The sequence below is a fragment of the Loxodonta africana genome, chromosome 7 (genome assembly GCF_030014295.1).
Source record: "Loxodonta africana isolate mLoxAfr1 chromosome 7, mLoxAfr1.hap2, whole genome shotgun sequence".
Classification (NCBI taxonomy): domain Eukaryota; kingdom Metazoa; phylum Chordata; class Mammalia; order Proboscidea; family Elephantidae; genus Loxodonta; species Loxodonta africana.
In genome coordinates this window covers 79,923,668-79,942,241 of record NC_087348.1, presented here as the reverse complement: position 1 = coordinate 79,942,241, position 18,574 = coordinate 79,923,668, and the positions used below count along the sequence as shown (strand labels likewise).

General features: G+C 38.4%; 2 protein-coding genes across 2 annotated transcripts; both read right to left on the bottom strand.

The window, feature by feature from the left end:
• Nucleotides 1-322: 322 nt before the first annotated feature.
• Nucleotides 323-1,828, bottom strand: LOC100655415 (olfactory receptor 52N2-like). The gene has a single exon (XM_003422884.3). The coding sequence runs from the start codon at nt 1,434-1,436 to the stop codon at nt 477-479; it is 960 nt and encodes a 319-aa protein (XP_003422932.1). The 5' UTR covers nt 1,437-1,828; the 3' UTR covers nt 323-476.
• Nucleotides 1,829-12,618: 10,790 nt separating this feature from the next.
• On the bottom strand, nt 12,619-13,956 carry LOC135231976 (olfactory receptor 52N2-like). Its single transcript, XM_064289219.1, has one exon. The coding sequence runs from the start codon at nt 13,954-13,956 to the stop codon at nt 12,997-12,999; it is 960 nt and encodes a 319-aa protein (XP_064145289.1). The 3' UTR covers nt 12,619-12,996.
• Between the last annotated feature and the right edge of the window lie 4,618 nt (nt 13,957-18,574).

Genomic DNA, 18,574 nt, shown 5'->3' with positions numbered 1-18,574 from the left:
AAATTGTGCAGCAAAGGGAATAGTGGTGGTAAATGGAGTCGCTAAAACAAATGACTTTTAAAGACCTTTTTACACAGACTCTGAGATGCCTTAATTTATTATTACTTAACTCCAAGAATACGTCTTCAAAGGATCAGGATATCCTTAACTTTCTTTCTAATGTACATCCCGTTTGAGATTTGTTTGACATGCAAAATATATTAGCAGCCTAAGCAATACAATTGCTTCCTAACAACCTAGAAATTACACTAATGTGGAATTCTTTTTAAAAGAGAACTCCTCTAATACAGGTGGCATATCTTTTATTTAATTGTTTCTTATCATTGATAGGGTGCCACTAAAAAAATCCAGTTAATATAAAATATTCAATAAATCTTGCTTTCTGGAATGAGACATCTTTGGTTTAATTTTACACTCACAAGTTTTCTCTAAAGTATTCTTTGTCTTCCCTTGTATTTTGGTATTAAATCATCAATTTATTTCATCAAGACATTTTCCTCCCTAAAAAATAATTTCATAACTCCTTCCTGGATCTGCTTGGTCTTGACTCCATAAACAATGGGGTTCAGGGTAGGAGGCAACATCAAATAGAGATTAGCAATAATGATATGGACATGGTGGGGAATGTTTTGTCCCCCAAAACGGTGAGTAAAAATAGTGAATAAGGCTGGAACATATGTGATGACAATAGCACATATGTGGGAGGTACAGGTGCTGAAGGCCTTGTGACCAGCATCTGCTGATGACAAACTTACCACCGTCTTCAGGATCATCGTGTAAGACACTGAGATACAACACATATCAAAGCCCCCAATCAGGAGAGCTGCCAAGAGACCATAAATAGCATTGGCCTTGTAATTGCCACAGGACACTTTGGCCACAGACATGTGGTCACAGTAAGTGTGAGGAATGAAGTTGCCTTGGCAGTATTGCAGGCGCTTGGTGAGGAAGGTGAACGGCATAATGAATATCACGCTTCTCAAAAAGGTGGCAAGACCAGCCTTGGCGATGACAGGGTTGGTGAGGATGGTGGCATAACGCAAGGGGTAGCAGATGGCTAAGTAGCGGTCCAGTGCCATGAGCATGAGCACCCCAGACTCCATCCCAGTCAACATGTGCACAAAAAACATCTGGGCCAAGCAGGTGTTAAAGTCAATCTCCTTGAGGTTGAACCAGAATATGCAGAGCATATTGGGTACAGTGGTAGTGCATGAAGTAACATCAGTAAAGGATAGCAGGACCAAAAAATAGTACCTGGGCCTGTGCAGAGCCTCCTCATGGCTGATGAGGTAGATGAGCCCACAGTTCCCCACCACAGCGATGATGTACATGAAGCAGAATGGCAGGGAGATCCAGATGTGTGCAGTTTCCAGTCCAGGGATGCCATTCAAGATAAAGAACCCTGGGGTCAGGCTGGAGCTGTTGGCACCAGACATAATGACCGATAAAAGGGCATTTTACATTCTTTAACAGCAATTTTTTTCTGCATAGAAGGGAAAGAGAGAGATAAGAGTAGAGTCCAGGTAAAAGGGATTGGTTTAGACATTAAGATTCATAAATGTCATGTACTTTCATCTTATTTTGATATTAAGATTTTTTCCAGCTCTAGCAAGTGAGTCTTTGATCTATAATCTCTAAAATTAAGTAAGCAGTAGAGTTTTACACTACTAGTTGTCTCCTTTTATACTTTGTCTAAGTAACTATCCTCACTTTTCACACCTCTACCCAGCATTCCTCTTATACTCACCACATCCCAATAACAAGACATGCCTGGGGCTGCAATTTTCTTCTTCCTTCCAATAAGCCAATCCTACTCTCTCCTCTTAGATTTTCCCCAGATATTTGTACCCAAGTCTTGTCACTAAAATCACATGAATATGATTAGAGTATTGCCAGAATATGACCACTCATTATCAGCAGTTTAAGTGGCAACCCACAAATTAATACTTTTGTACTGCTTTAAAGATTATGAAGAAAGTTTATGTTTCATATAAACTATGACAATAATATCTCATATAACTTGCTCAAGAGCATATATTCTACGAGGCAGGGCCAAGATGGTGGAGTAGTCTAATGCTTCCTGTAGTCCCCCTTACAACAAAGAACGTAAAAATAAAAAATGAGAATTGGATACATATGACAATCTAGAAACTCTAAGCAACAAAGACAAATCTGAAGAATTGGACTGAGTGATAGGTGGAAGGAGAGGCAATTCAAAAACAGCAGAAATGGAGAATTACAGGTTGCTGAATCACCACCGTCCTGCTGGCCAAACCTGTACAGTGCAGACATATTGACACAAGCAGTAGCATCCCAAGCAGAAACCCACCCCACCTGGTGCAGCTAAGCAAGGAGCAACTCAACACTCAACTCCAGAATCAAACAGGAATGATTCCAGACCTATGAAAATTAAGTGCATGCTGCCAACCCATCATGTGTACCACAGCCCCACACCTCCAACAGAGCTCCACAGGCTAAGGAGCTCTCTCTCTCTCTCATTCACCTCCCTCTCCCTCCAGCTCAGTTCAGTGGCATTGAACACCTCCACATCCCCTAAGTCAGGAACTCACAGCCCTGGTCTTGAGGTGCATACCCCTTCACCCAGACACTGGCACAGGGGTCCATGGGCTTGAAGCACCCTCCACCATTCTGATCACACCTGCCAGTGCCTTGCTGGCCATTTCTGCACACAGCACACCCACACTGGCACTAGGCAGGCAGAGTTTCCAGCTGAAGCCCATTTTCACCATCAGCAGCCAAGTAGGAGCTTCTGATCTTTGACATTTGACACTGCCCCATTCCCTAAGCCTGTAGCTCTCATCCTGGTCTGAGATGCCTGCCCTTTAGCTCTGCCACTGGTGCAAGGGCTCACAGACTTGCAGTGTCCTTCACCTCTGCTGATCACCTGTACCAGTGCTTTGCTTGCCGACCTGGAACAGCATACCCTTAGGACAAAGTGGGCAGGAATTCCAGTTTAAACTCATTTTCACCTGCAGCAGCCAAGTAGAAGCTGCAGATCGGTGGCATTTGACACCACCCTGTCCCCAAAGAAGGGAACTTGCTCACCCACACCATGGGCCTAGGGGGCAGTGTCACCACTCAGTCCATCCAGTTGTCCACAGTGGGGGCCTAGGAACCAGTGGTGCTCCCCAATCCCTCCAACCAATAGCACTGGGTGTCCAAGGACTAGCTGCACTAACCCCTCTTTGTGCTCTAGCAGACAGGAGCATGACTTGTTCCAGGCACATGGAGGCAGCCAACAGTACAGGGTCTCACCTCCACATTATACCAGACTGCAACCAGAGACCTGTATCTGCTCCAAACACCCCCACATAGCCCTGCCCACCCAGGTTGAGAGCCTCCACACCATGCACTTGTTGAGCAATGACCCAGGCTTCTTTATCACAACCATTCAGCAAGTGGGAGAGTGTACACAGCAACCAATGAATGGCCAGGGAGAATACCCCCAGAACCCACAGCCAGGTGATCAGCAGGACACATACATCATCTCACCAACAGCACCACCTACATCCTCAGCAGCCCCATAAGAACAGTGAACAGAGTCCTGGGCTCACACACCTAGTAATTGCTCCCCAAACCTGGAGACAGGAAGTGAGAGCTTCAATGTGGCCAGATTAACAACCAGAGTAGCAAACACACCGAGCCTACTTGGACATATCGAAACAAAACAACAATCCAGGATGAAATAAACAAAAATAAAGTAAATAAATGCAATAACTTCTTGATGCCTTGGAGACAACAGTCAATATCAAATCACATAAAGAAGCAGGACAAGATGGTTCTAGCCAGTGGCCAAAATAAAGAATCAGAAAACTTTCCAGAGAAAGATAAGGCAGTAGAGTTTCCTGATAAAGAACTAGAAAAGCTATACAGAACCTTCCAAGAGTTCAAGAAGGCAATCAGGGACAACAAAGATAAAACCCAGAAACACATAGACAAAGCAATAGAAGAATTCAGGAAAACAATACAAGAAAAAAATGACAGAATAAATAGGCTACTAGAACCAATTGAAAGCAACAACTAGAAATCCAAACAATAAAATTTCAGAATTAGACAACTCAATAGAAGGTCATAGGGGCAAAACTGAGACAATGGAAGTCAAAATTAGTGAGATTGAAGATAAATCCCTTGACACCAATCTTCCTGAGGAAAAATCAGAAAAAGAATGAAGAAATCCTAAGAATTATGTGGGATACTATCAAGAGGAAAAACCTACATGTGATTAGAGTTCCAGAACAGGGGAGGATAATGGAAAACACAAAGAGAGTTGTTGAAGATTTGCTGGCAGAAAACTTCCTTAATATCAGGAAAAATGAGAAGATATCTATCCAAGAAGCTCAACAAACTCCATGCAGGGTAGACTCCAAAAGAAAGTCACCAAGACATGTCATAATCAAACTAGTCAAAATCAAAGGCAAAAAATCTAGGAGCAGCTAGGGATAAACAAAAAGTCACCTACAAAGGAGAACCAAAAAGACTCAGCTATGATTACTCAGCAGAAACCATACAGGCAAGATGGCAATTGGATGACATATATAAAACCCTTATGGGGGGGGGGGAATCTTACAGTCAAAAAATCAGATATGATGATGAAATTAGGTCAAATTTTAAAAATATGTAAAAACCAAAATTAAAAGAAATATTAAAGGGAGTACTCTGGACAAACAGTGAACATCAAACAAAAATCCAAGACTAGGACACATGACAGATCAAGCAGATAGCAACCCAGATAGGGAATTCACAGAAACAAAACAAAGCTAAAAGACTGAAAATAGGGAACTAGAGATGTCAATATGTAAATGAAAATGTCACAACAAAAAAGAGGGAATAAATGGTGTACAGATAGAGCTTCTGTATGGAGAGAAAGTCAAGTTGATACCGAACAAATAAAAGCCTGTCTTCAACTTAGAAAAATAAATGTAAATTTTAAGGTAACCACAAAGAAACCTAATAAACCTACCCACCAAAAAAAGGAAAAAAGATAAACATTCGGCAAACACAAAATCAAGGATAATGAAAGAGATGAAAAGAAAATACATAAACAAAAAGAACTCAGTACAGAAGAGTAAGCAGAACAAAAAAACTGTTAACACCACACACACACACACACACAAATGACAGCAGTAAACTCATACCTATCAAAAATTACACTGAATATAAATGGCCTAAATGTACCAGTAAAGAGACAGAGAGTAGGAGAATCGATAAAAAATCTTGATGTATGTATATGCTATCTACAGAAGACACACTTTAGACACAGAGACATAAAAAAACTGAAACCCAAAGGATGGAAAAATTATATACCAAGCAAACAATAACCAAAAAAGAGGAGTGGCAATATTAATCTCCAGTAAAATAGACTTTAATGCAAAATACACTAAAAAGAATATGGAAGGACACCATATAATAATTAAAGGGTCAATACCACAGGAGGACATAACCATGATAAATATATATGCATCCAATGACAGGACTCCAAAATACATAAAACATACTCTAACAGCATTGAAAAGAGAAATAGACAGCTCCACAATAATAGTAGGAGACTTCAACACATCACTTTCAGTGAAGGAAAGAATATCTAGAAAGAAACTCAATAAAGATACAGAAGATCTAAATGCCACAATCAACCAACACAGCCTCATAGACATATACAGAACACCCCACCCAACAACAGCAAAGTATACATTTATTTCCAACATACACGGAACAGTCTCCAGAATAGACCACATTTTAGGCCACAAAGCAAGCCTTAACAAAATCCAAAACACTGAAATAATGCAAAGTATCTTCTCTGATCATAATACGATAAAAGTAGAACTCAATAACAGAAATAGCAGAGAAAAAATGCAAATACATGGAAACTAAACAACACCTTGCTTAAAAACTACTGGGTAATAAAAGAAATCAAGGATGGAGTAAAGAAATTCACAGAATCAAATAAGAATGCATACACGTCTTACCAAAACATACGGGGCAGCAAAAGCAGTCCTTAAAGGTCAATTTGTAGCAGTAAATGTACACATCAAAAAAAAAAGAAAGGGCCAAAATCAAAACATTAATCCTACAACTCGAACAAATACAAAGAGAACAGTGAAAGATGCCCACGACCACCAGAAGAAAGGACAAAATAAAGACTATTGAGCAGAAATAAATGAAATAGAGATCAGAAAAACAGTTGAATCAACAAGACCAAAGGTTGGTTCTTTGAAAACAAAAAAAATCAACAAACCATTGACCAATGAAAAAGAAAAACTGGAGAAGAAGCAAATAACATGAATAAGAAATGAGATGGGTGATATCACAACAGATCCAACTGAGATAAAAAGGATCATAACAGAATATTATGAAAGATTGTACTCTAACAAACATGAAAACCTAGCGGAAATGAAAAAGTTTCTAGAAACACACTACCTACCTAAACTAATATAAACTGAGGTGGAAAAACTAAACAGACCCATAACAAATAATGAGATTTAAGAGGAAATAAAAAACTCCCAACACCAACAACAAAAAAGCTCTGGTCCAGATGGCTTCACGGGAGAATTCTATCAATCTTTCAGATAAGAGCTTACACCAATGCTACTCAAACTATTTCAGAGCATAGAAAAGGAAGAAATACTCCCAAGTTCATTCTTTGAAGCCACCATAACCCTGTCACCAAAACCAGGAAAAGACACCCCCAAAAAATGTAACTACAGACCAATATCCCTCCTGAACATAGATACAAAAATTTTCAGCAAAATTCTAGCCAGTAGAATTCAACAGCATATCAAAGATTAATACATTCTGACCAATTGAGTATGCAGGGATAGTTCAAGACTACCAAATCAATCAGTGTAATCCACCACATAGATAAAACAAAAGAATCACACGACCATCTCAACACAGAAAAGGCATTTGAAAAAGTCCAACACCCATTCCTGATAAAAACTCCCAGCAAACTAGGAATAGACAGGAAATCCCTTGACAGAATTAATGGCATTTATACAAAACCATTTTTTTTTTTTTATACGAAACCAATAGCTAACATCATTCTCAATGGAGAGAGACTGAAAACATTTCCCTTGAGAACAGGTACCAGACAAGGACGCCCTCTACCACTACTCTTATTCAACCTTGTGCTATAAGTCTTAGATAAGGCAAGAAAAAGAAATAAAGAGCATCCAAATTGCTAATGAAGAGGTTAAACTATCTGCATTTGCAGACATGATCTTATACACAGAAAACCCCAAAGCATCCACAGGAAAGCTACTGGAACTAATAGAAGATTTCAGCAATTAGAAGGATATAATACTAACATACAAAAAATCAGTAGGATTCCTCTACAACGACAATAAGAACTGTAAAAAGGAAATCAGCAAATCAGTACCATTTACAGTAGACCCCCCAAGAAATAAAGTACTTAGGAATAAATCTAACAAGAGACATAAAAGACCTATACAAACAAAACTACAAAACACTGCTGCAAGAAACCAAAAGAGACCTACATAAGTGGAAAAACATGCCATGCTCGTGGATAGGAAGACTCAACATTGTGAAAAATGTCAATTCTACCCGAAGCAATTTACAGATACAATGCAATCCTGGTCCAAATATTAATGGCCTTCTTTAACGAAATGGAGAAAAAAATCAACTTGCATGGAAAGGGAAGAGGTCCCAGATGAATAAAGTATTATTGAAGAAGAAAAACAAAGTAGGAGGCCTCACAGCACCTGATCTTAGAACCTATTTTACAGCCACAGTTGTCAAAACAGTCTGGTACTGGTACAACAACAGACATATCCACAAAGGGAACGGAACTGAGAACCCAGACCTAAACCCATCCATCTATGGGCAGTTGATATATGACAAAGGCCCAAAGTCTGTTAAATGGGCAAAAGACAGTCTGTTTAACAAATGGTGCTGGATGTCCATCTGTAAAAAAATGAAACAAGATCCTTACCTCACATCGTATGCAAAAACAAACTCAATATGTATCAAAGACCTGAATATAAAATCTAAAATGATATAGATCATGGAAGAAAAAATAGGGACAATGCTAGGGCCTTAATACATGGCATAAACAGTATATAAGCCATAACTAATTTTTTTTTTTTTTAACAATGCACAAACACCAGAAGGGAAACTAAATAACTGGGAGGTCCCCAAAATTAAACACTTATGCTCATCAAAAGACTTCACCAAAAGAGTAAAAAAAAGAACCTATAGACCGTGAAAACAAATTTGGCTATGACATATCTGACAAGAGTCTAATCTTTAAAATCTATAAAATACTTCAACACCTGAACAACCAAAAGACAAACCAACTTAAAAACGGGCAAAGCATATGAACAGATATTTTACCAAAGAAGACATTCAGGTGGCTAACAGCCACATGAGGAAATACTCAAGACCTCTAACAATTAGCAATTAGAGAAATGCAAATCAAAACCACTGTGAGATACCATCACACCCCAACATTACTGGCACGAATAAAAAAAAAATAACAAATATTGAAGAGATTGCAGGAAGATTGGGAATTTATGCAGTACTGGTGAGAATGTAAAATGGTACAATCACTGTGGAAAATGATATGGTACTTCCTTAAAAAGCTAGAAATAGACACACCATATGATCCAGCAATCCCACACCTAGGAATATATTCTAGAGAAATAAGAGCCATAACATGAATAAACATATGCATACCCATGTTCATTGCAGCAGTATTCACAATAGCAAAAAGATGGAAACAACCTGGCCCATCAATAGATGAATGGATAAACAAACTATGGTACATACACACAATGACATACTACTCAGAGATAAAGGGCAATGATGAATCTGTGAAACATCTTACAACATAGATGAATCTGGAGGGCATCGTGTCAAGTGAAATACGGCAATCACAGAAAGGACAAATTGTGTAATACCACCCAAACATCCACACAGACACAAAGATCATACATTCTCGATGCTCAGTAAAATAACTGAAAGTAATGCATGTTTGATTTAATAAAGATTTGGTATTTTTAGTACTCAAACTCTGTTTATCTTATATCATGCATAGGACATTCTTGAAAAGAAGAAAAAAAATTACATTTCTACATCATTAGCAAGTTTTATGACATCTTAGTAAAGATTCTATTAAATTTTTTTATTTTGTCAGATACAGCATCATTTCCTTCTGGTTTCCCTACCTTGCTTTTTTTTTTTTAAGTTCTCTATCCATCTTCAACGGATTCAAACATATCAATGCCCATAAAGATGTCACAGATAAAATCTGTCAACATTATCTGTTATATGTGAGGTTGCCATGAGTCAGAACAGATTCAGTGGCAACTAACAACAACCCATCCTCAATACCAGCATAGGAAATCAGCATGCACAGAGTATTCAGGCTACATAGGGACCCAGCAGAGATCCAAATGTAGCTTCTTAGCTGCTTCATGTTTTGCTGCATGGGAACAGGGCCTGGTTACAGAGGACAAGGTCAATGCTTGTGCCTGACTTGGGGATAATGTAAATTAGCTCTGAGCCATCAACATCTCTTAGGAGTCAAATTATAGAAGGAATTTTCCACTGTGCTTCAAAAAAAAAGATATTATTGCTATTATGTAAAATACCTCAGCATGCACTTCCCCAAGTTGTTTCACTTCTGTTTTAAAAAACTTTTCAAACCAATTGATAGAGATTTTACATTTTTGTTATCATGAGAGGGGAAGAGTTTGCATTTGGCAGGGAATGGGAAGAGAGGCTTAGAAAAAGGAACAGTTAAACTCGGATAGCTGCAAAAGAGTTTACCAGTAAAGGTAGAACTGTTTTGCTTATTCGTCAGCTCTGGCCTTTTACTTTCTAAATGGCTTTAATTTCAAATATTGCTGTAAGATTGTGATTGCTATAAGATATGCTATATTCTGCATATAATAGAGTTGATTCTGGGCTCATGAAAGAAAGAGCAGCACGTAGTTTGGAGACGATTATTCTCCACAGCGCTGCTAAAATCTCTGTACTGTAGCTCAGGGTGTAACGATATTGGGACGTTCAGCACACACTAGGTGTTTGACTGGAGTGTAAGAATGGGAAAGATGCAATATGAAGAATGTAACAGAAGACTTGAATGTTGGCATATGATACTAAACCCAAAGTTGTCTGTCAAAAAAATGGGCAGTCAGTTCTATACAGTATTTCTGGCAATTATTTGATGAGCCTTCAAAAAAAAAAAAAAAAAAAAAAAAACATTGCTGCCGACTCATAGCGACCCTACAGGACAGAGAAGAACTGTCCCATAGAGCTTTCAAGGAGCTCCTGGTGGATTCAAAACTATGGCTTTTTTTGTTAGCAGCCATAGCTCTTAACCACTAGGCCGTCAGGGTTTTCTGGTGAGGCTTAGACAACTCACAACTCTAATTTGTGTTTATAGAATAACAGTACCTAGTAGTTGTTGTTAGTTTTTTTTTTGGCGGGGGGGGGGTTCCGGTATGTGCCAGGCATTGTTTTAAAAACTTTAAATGGATTACTCATGTAATTCTCACAACCACCTTATGAGAGAAATACCATTATCTTCTCTGATTTATAGATTAGGGACCAGAGAGACAAAGAGGTTAAATAATATGCCAATGGTCATATGGCTAAGAAATGGGAAATTTGAGAACCGAAGCTTTGTGCTGTTGTCGTTTGGTGCCATCGAGCCTGTTCCAACTAAGCTACCCTATGTACCACAGAACGAAACATTGCCCAGTTCTGCAGCATCCTTACGATCCTTGTTATGCTTGAGCCCATTGTTGCAGCCACTGTGTCAATCCATCTCATTGAGAGTCTTCCTCTTTTTCGCTGACCTTCTGCTTTACCAAGCATGATGTCCTTGTCCAAACCTTTGTAGCGGGGATTAAAAGTTGACACCTTTAATAGTGATGTGAGGCTGCCTTACTTTGAAAATACAGGCTAATTCATTTTCGTATATATGAATTACATTTTTACCAGTGACTATCCAGTTGTTCTGTTTCTAAATTTGTCAAAGCTGATAAGATATTCTATTTTATTTTAGCTATTGTAGAAAGTATCATTTTACTGCACTGATTAATTATGGTCAAAAGGTTGGAGTAGATTTGAGGAATATGTAATTTAAAAATAAACATTTCACTTACTTAACAGCAAAAGATGTCTTTTTGGAGAGAATATCTCTTCTCTACAATTGAACTAAGATTTAATGGACAATGAAATAAATAAGACTGTCTTAGCATTTGGGGGTGTGGTTGAGAAATTTTGTCAACTGTGTCTAGCATTTTTTTTCTGAAATAATTTTAAGGATCCTATTGACTTTTTTTTTTTTATTGACTAAGCACAAAAGCAGATTATTCACCCATTCATTCATGTATCAAACACATATTGTATAGCTACTAAGTCCCAGGTCCTATTGTGGGCATTGGAATTAGAGTAGAACAAAACAAAAGACAAAAAAGTGTTATTTCCTGCTCTCAGAAGAGATAGGAGTCAGGCATTACATGAATTGTGGTGGGCAATCATCTGCAGTAAAAATACAAGGGGAGATGAATGACTTTTAAACTAACAACTAAAGGATAAGAAAGATTATTAAGATGAAGAAGAAAGAATGGTGAATGATGGGACATTCCTGGTGGAGGAAAGGAAACGTGCAGTCTCTGCCTGGAGAAAGAGCAAATTCCACCCATAAGTAAGTGTTTTTTTTTTTTTTTTTTAAGAGGGAGAGGGACTACTCACTGATAATAAGTCCTCTGAAAGACTTTACTTTATAAAGCATCTAACACAGAACTTCAGCTACCTTGGCAAGAAACAGAAGACCTGTTCCTACTAAAATCACTGCAAGGGTGCAAAGCTTTGCATAGTAAACTGTTCTTTCTCTTTTCCTACAGCTCATCCTCCCTCATATATCCACCATTCCTATCACTTTTTGGAACCTTGTGGGCAGTAGTTAAATGCTGGACTGCTAGCTGAAAGGTGGCCTTTGGAAACCCACCAACTGATCTGTGGGAGAAAGATGTGGCAATCTGCCTCCATAAAGACTACAAGCTCGGAAACCCTATGGGGAACTTCGACTCTGTCCTATAGGGTTCCTATGCAGGAATTGACTCCATGGTAATAAGTTCATCACCTTTTTTTCCTCTTTCTCTGCCCATGACACTGAGTTTTTATTCCTCAGTCATCTTCTCTTACTGAATATATACTTCCCTTACACCTGTCCAGAGTGGGATAGCAATTGGTTAATTCTGTAAAGCCAGCCAAACCAAAATGTTCATAGATTTTGCTGGTGAATGTCTTCTATTTTTTACCACCACTTAGCAAAGATTTATAAGACATCGTCCATATCTCCTTAAAAAAATCTCTCAGAATTAACTTTGAGTAATTACTTGTTAAAATTTTTTCATTACTCTATTTACCACTATTCTTCATTTAGATCACACTGATGTAAATATATGAATATAATTCTTGATTTTGAAAAGCCAAGAAAACTTAGATAGACGTAACTAAAACAAGGTGCACAAAATTGTGCAGCAAAAGGAATAGTGGTGGTAAATGGAGTCACTAAAACAAATGACTTTTAAAGACCTTTTTACACAGACTCTGAGATGCCTTAATTTATAATTACTTAACTCCAAGAATACGTCTTCAAAGGATCAGGATATCCTTAACTTTCTTTCTAATGTACATCACGTTTGAGATTTGTTTGACATGCAAAATATATTAGCAGCCTAAGCAATACAATTGCTTCCTAACAACCTAGAAATTACACTAATGTGGAATTCTTTTTAAGAGAGAACTCCTCTAATACAGGTGGCATATCTTTTATTTAATTGTTTCTTATCATTGATAGGGTGCCACTAAAAAAATCCAGTTAATATAAAATATTCAATAAATCTTGCTTTCTGGAATGAGACATCTTTGGTTTAATTTCACACTCACAAGTTTTCTCTAAAGTATTCTTTGTCTTCCCTTGTATTTTGGTATTAAATCATCAATTTATTTCATTAAGACATTTTCCTCCCTAAAAAATAATTTCATAACTCCTTCCTGGATCTGCTTGGTCTTGACTCCATAAACAATGGGGTTCAGGGTAGGAGGCAACATCAAATAGAGATTAGCAATAATAATATGGACATGGTGGGGAATGTTTTGTCCCCCAAAACGGTGAGTAAAAATAGTGAATAAGGCTGGAACATATGTGATGACAATAGCACATATGTGGGAGGTACAGGTGCTGAAGGCCTTGTGACGAGTATCTGCAGATGACAAACTCACCACCGTCCTCAGGATCATCATGTAAGACACTGAGATACAAAACATATCAAAACCCCCAATCAGGAGAGCTGCCAAGAGACCATAAATAGCATTGGCCTTGTAATTGCCACAGGACACTTTGGCCACAGACATGTGGTCACAATAAGTGTGAGGAATGAAGTTGCCCCAGCAGTAGGGCAGGCGCTTGGTGAGGAAGGTAAATGGCATGATGAGCATCACACTCCTCAGAAAGGTGGCAAGACCAGCCTTGACGATGACATGGTTGGTGAGGATGGTGGCATAATGCAAGGGGTAACAGATGGCCACATAGCGGTCCAGTGCCATGAGCATAAGCACTCCAGACTCCATTGCAGTCAACATGTGTACAAAAAACATCTGGGCCAAGAAGGCATTAAAGTCAATCTCCTTGAGGTCAAACCAAAATATGCAGAGCATATTGGGTACAGTGGTGGTGCACAAGGTGACATCAGTGAAGGACAGCAGGGCCAGGAAATAGTACATGGGCCTGTGCAGAGCCTCCTCATGGCTGATGAGGTAGATGAGCCCACAGTTCCCCACCACAGCGATGATGTACATGAAGCAGAATGGCAGGGAGATCCAGATGTGTGCAGCTTCCAGCCCAGGGACGCCATTCAAGATAAAGAACCCTGGGGTCAGGCTGGAGCTGTCGGCCCCAGACATAATAGCTGACAGGAGGAGAGCATATTGTATTCTTTAAAAGTGATGGATCTCTAGACAGGAAAATAATTCAAAGATGAGTAGAAAGCTTGGAAACCAAATATGAGAAAGTGGTTTTCATAAGACTTTTGAAATGAGGAGCAGTGGCTAAGTCATTGGAGTCAGATTGCTAGCTGCATATGCCACTGCTTCTTACCTAGTTTGTGAAATTGGCAAGTCATTTAACCTCTTATGCCTCAGTTTCCTCAATCTAAAGTGAGGATAATAATTGTGTGAACCTCAGTAAGTTGTCCAAATTATTCATAAGATAATTATATAAAGTTCTAGAACTGTGCATAGCATCCACTGAATACTTGATAAATATTAGAAATTATTGGTGTGGTTGTTTGCTATTGCTATTACTATCACACCCTGTTTCAATATAAAGCATCCCATGACACCAAACTTATCTTGGGTAGTTTGTGTAATTTCAAATGGAGCTGCTCAGCAAGGTTCTCACTCAAGTTCTATTGTGTACTTTCAGGTGGGAAATGTAGTATGATATTTGAAGATGCTAATCATACTGAGAGAATGTAGAAGTGAACTTTAGAATGTAAATGCTAGTCACTAGGACTCCTTTAAGGTTAAAATATGTTCTAATTTTTTAGAGAAAAAAAATGTGTAAGTCCCTTAATTCTAGAAGGAATTTCAGGGAAATCTCATCCTGCTAATCCCTCCAAGCCTCCTTCCAACTCTAGGTAACTAAGCTTTTTGACTTCTACACAGACAACAGGTTTCTATGGACTGCGATTTCTAATGTTCTGCTCCTGCTAAGGTAGCCAGAGGGTACTCAAACTACAAAACTGGAAGAAAAGGACCAGAATTTGAGGATATCATGAGGTGAAGGAATTCTTGGTTCTGCCCAGCTGGCTTATAAAACTAAATCTGGCCATCCACTACAGAAAACTCTCAGGATGGCCCAAGAGTGATACTACATAACTGAAGGATCAGTTCACACTCATTAAATCAGAAACAAACTCAAAACTAGTTTTTCCTTCACCTCCTCAGTAAAATATTTCTCTTTACACCTTTCCTCCCAGATGGTCCTCAAGGATGCAAATATATTCTGCTACTGGGTAAGCTATTTGTAAACTTTCCTTATTTTACTCAAAAGAAGGAAAACTAGATGACTAAGTGCCTTCTCTCTGAAAATATAATAGCAGAGTTTTATCGGGCAGTCTGACTTTATGGGTTAAATCTTGTTTCTAATGCTAACGTAGCTGGATGAGCTTGTGCAAGTATCAAACTTTCTTGGTACAATTTTCGTCACCTTTCAAGTGGGGAGTAACAATACTGCATATCACCTACAGGTGCTAGAATGGTTAAATGTGAAGTAGTTCCCTCAAGTGATGCCTGCCATCTATTAAGTAATCAATGCATGTTATATATTATAATATATTATTTACTTAACAGGTATTTCTTAATGGTTTTTCCTGTGCTGGGAACCATTCCAGTTTCTAGGATAAAATAGTGAACAAAACAGACAAAATTGTCTCCCCTCGTTAACCTAATATTTCATTGGGGATTGATTTATGTACTGAAGTTTACAGTGACATTCTGGGTATATGTTATTGTCCTCATTTTATACATAGGAAATCAAAACCCAGGAACACTCAATAAAATGCATAAGGCCACAAAAATTAAAAATTGATAGATCCAAGAGCCAACATTTAAATCCATGTTTCTTTGACTTCAAATCCACGTGCACAAGCTATATCTGTTGTTCTCATTCACTGACCCTAACCCTGAGGAATAGTTGCATAAATAGCTTAAACAAGTCTCAATGCGACAGGAAGAATCTAATTTTCAAGAAGTGGAGAGACAGCTTATTCTTAAGAGTATCTGAGGAACAAAATAGGACAAATGAGTAAAGTTAAAGAAAGTCGGTCTTTAGCTTTATATAAGGGAGCCCTTATATAGCAAGAGACATCTATAGAGATAGCCATATTACTATCCCTGAACTCGCTCACACAGGTGCTGTATGGCAGCTAGTAGGAAAGTTTTGAGGAGCCCTGGTGACACAGTGGTTAAATATTCAGCTGCTAACTGAAAGCTTAGCAGTTTGAACCCACCTGTATGCTACACATGAGAAAAGACCTGGAGATCTGCTACCCTAAAGATTACAGCCTGCGAAACCCTGTGGAACAGTTCTATTCTCTGCCATATAGAGTTTCTCTGAGTAGGAACCTACTCTAGGGCACACAACAACAACAGGGGAGTTGTATGGAAGGATTTCTATAGGAAAGTTCTTTCTGGGAATTCTTTCCAACACCTTCTAGGATTCAAGTCTAACCTTGGCTTAATTTCCCCTTCCCCACAAAGAACAATCCTACTGGAACCAGCTCTGATTAAGCAAACCAGTCAACTGATTGCCGTCGAGTTGATTCTGACTCATAGTGAACCTACTGAACTGAGTAGAAGTGCCCCGTAGAGTTTCCAGGGAGTGGTTGGTGGATTATGAACTGCTGACTTTTTGGTTAGCAGCCGTAACTCACTGTTGCTTTTAACCACTGTGCCACCATGGCTCCCTTAATTATGGCAAAAACTTTTGTAATCCTCCCTCTGGCACCCATTCTTGCCTGGACTCCTCCATCTCCAGTGAAGCATGAGGTAGTTTTAAATTTATTTCACTATTAAGGAAACTCTGTTTCCCTTCTTAGTCCCCAAACAAATGGGCCTCTTTTCTGGTTGGAGTTAAGAAAAGAAATACTGAGCTTCCCATCAACTACATCCCAAGCACTTGTATTTCTTGTAAGAAAAGCTTTGCATTTTAGGAAAGTAAGAGTCTTTGGGAATTGCTCACCCTTACCTCAGTATCAGCAAAGACCAGACTGCTGTGCATGACTGAGACTCTGCAGCACCAAGAATTCTACAACAATTGAGTCTCAACTCTACCTAGCATTTCTGTACCCTTTGAGGATTCTCCAGGCTTGAGTGCTTACAGCTGATTGGGCCTCCACAGATGGATATCCCAGAGGGCTCAGGTTAGAGGATAAATATTCTTTGGTCCTTTTGAGAAAAGCAGTAGTAGTAACAACGTTACATGTCTTCTCCCAGGTGTGAATAAAGAACACACACACACACACACACACATACAAACACATTTTTATTTATAGTTTGGGGATGGTGGCAAAGCAGTTTTGTATAGATTTTTACAAATATTTTATTACCTGATATTCCCTTCTTAATATTTTGCTGTGAAGTGTGACACAGAAATGATTGGGGGGAAAAAAATGCTTGAAATGCTTCTGCTATTTCAGATAGCAAACTTGGGAGTATTTCTCCTAAACTTAGAACAAATGTTAACAGAATTCTTTACATAGTCACTGAAAGTGTATTATAAAACACCCCAAGAACTGTAACTCTAACGCCTTGTTACTGGGAGTATAAAATGGTCTGAGCACTTTGTAAAACAGTTTCTTATTAGGTTATACGTGCTCCAACTCTATGACGCACAATTCCATTCTTAGGTTTTTAGCAAAGAAAAATGAAAATATTTGTCCACACAAAGACTTGTACGTGATTGCTTATATAACCTGTCAATGAACCAAAGAATGGAACAAGATATGTGGTATATTCATACAATGCTTTATGACTCATAAGTAATAAGGAACAAACTATTTATATATGCAACAACATGAATGGATATAAAAATATTATATTAGTCAAAGAACCTAGAAACAAAACGTACATATTTTATGATTCCATTTATATGAAGTCCAAAAATAGGCCATTCTAATCTAAGGTGATAACAATATAGACATGATAAAATGACAGCCTCTGGGAGGGTAACGACTTATAGAAGCACTAGGAGAATTTACATGGTGATAGAAATGTTCTTTATCTTATGGGGCATTATATAGGCATATCCAATTGTCAGACCTTATTAAAGTGAATACTTGAAAGCTGAGCATTGTATTGTATGTAAATTATACCCCAATAACAACAGCAACAAAAACTACTGGCCTAATAAAAACAAACCAAAAAAAACCCCCAAACCCCCTGCCTTGAGTTGATTGTGACTCATAGTGACCTGATAGGACAGAGTAGGGTTTCCAAGCAGTGCCTGGTGGATTCGACCTGCCGACTTTTTTGGTTAGTAGCTGTAGCACTTAACCACTACCCCACTGGGGTTTCCTGGCTTAGTAAAGGGTATATAAAAACCTACAAGAAGCATTAAACTTAGTAAAATATTGAAAACATCCTTTCTGAGATCAGAACAAACCTAAGATTTAACTCTTACTTCTATTCAACGCTGTGTTGAAATTCCATCCAGTGAAATGAGGCTAAATATGTAAAGAATTGAACATGAATAATTAATACTGTGATTATCAACTACAATGTAGAAAACAGAGCCCTGGTGGCACAGTGCTTAAGAGCTTGGGTGGTATCCAAAATGTTGGCAGTTCAAATCTACCTTTGCTCCTTGGGAACCCTATGGGGCAGTTCTACTCTGTTGTGCAGGATTGCTATGAATTTGAATTGACTTGACAGTAACAAATTTTTTGTTATACGGAAAAGCTAACTGAATCTAAAGATGGATTATTAGAATTTATACATTAATTTAAGAATGCCACTGAAG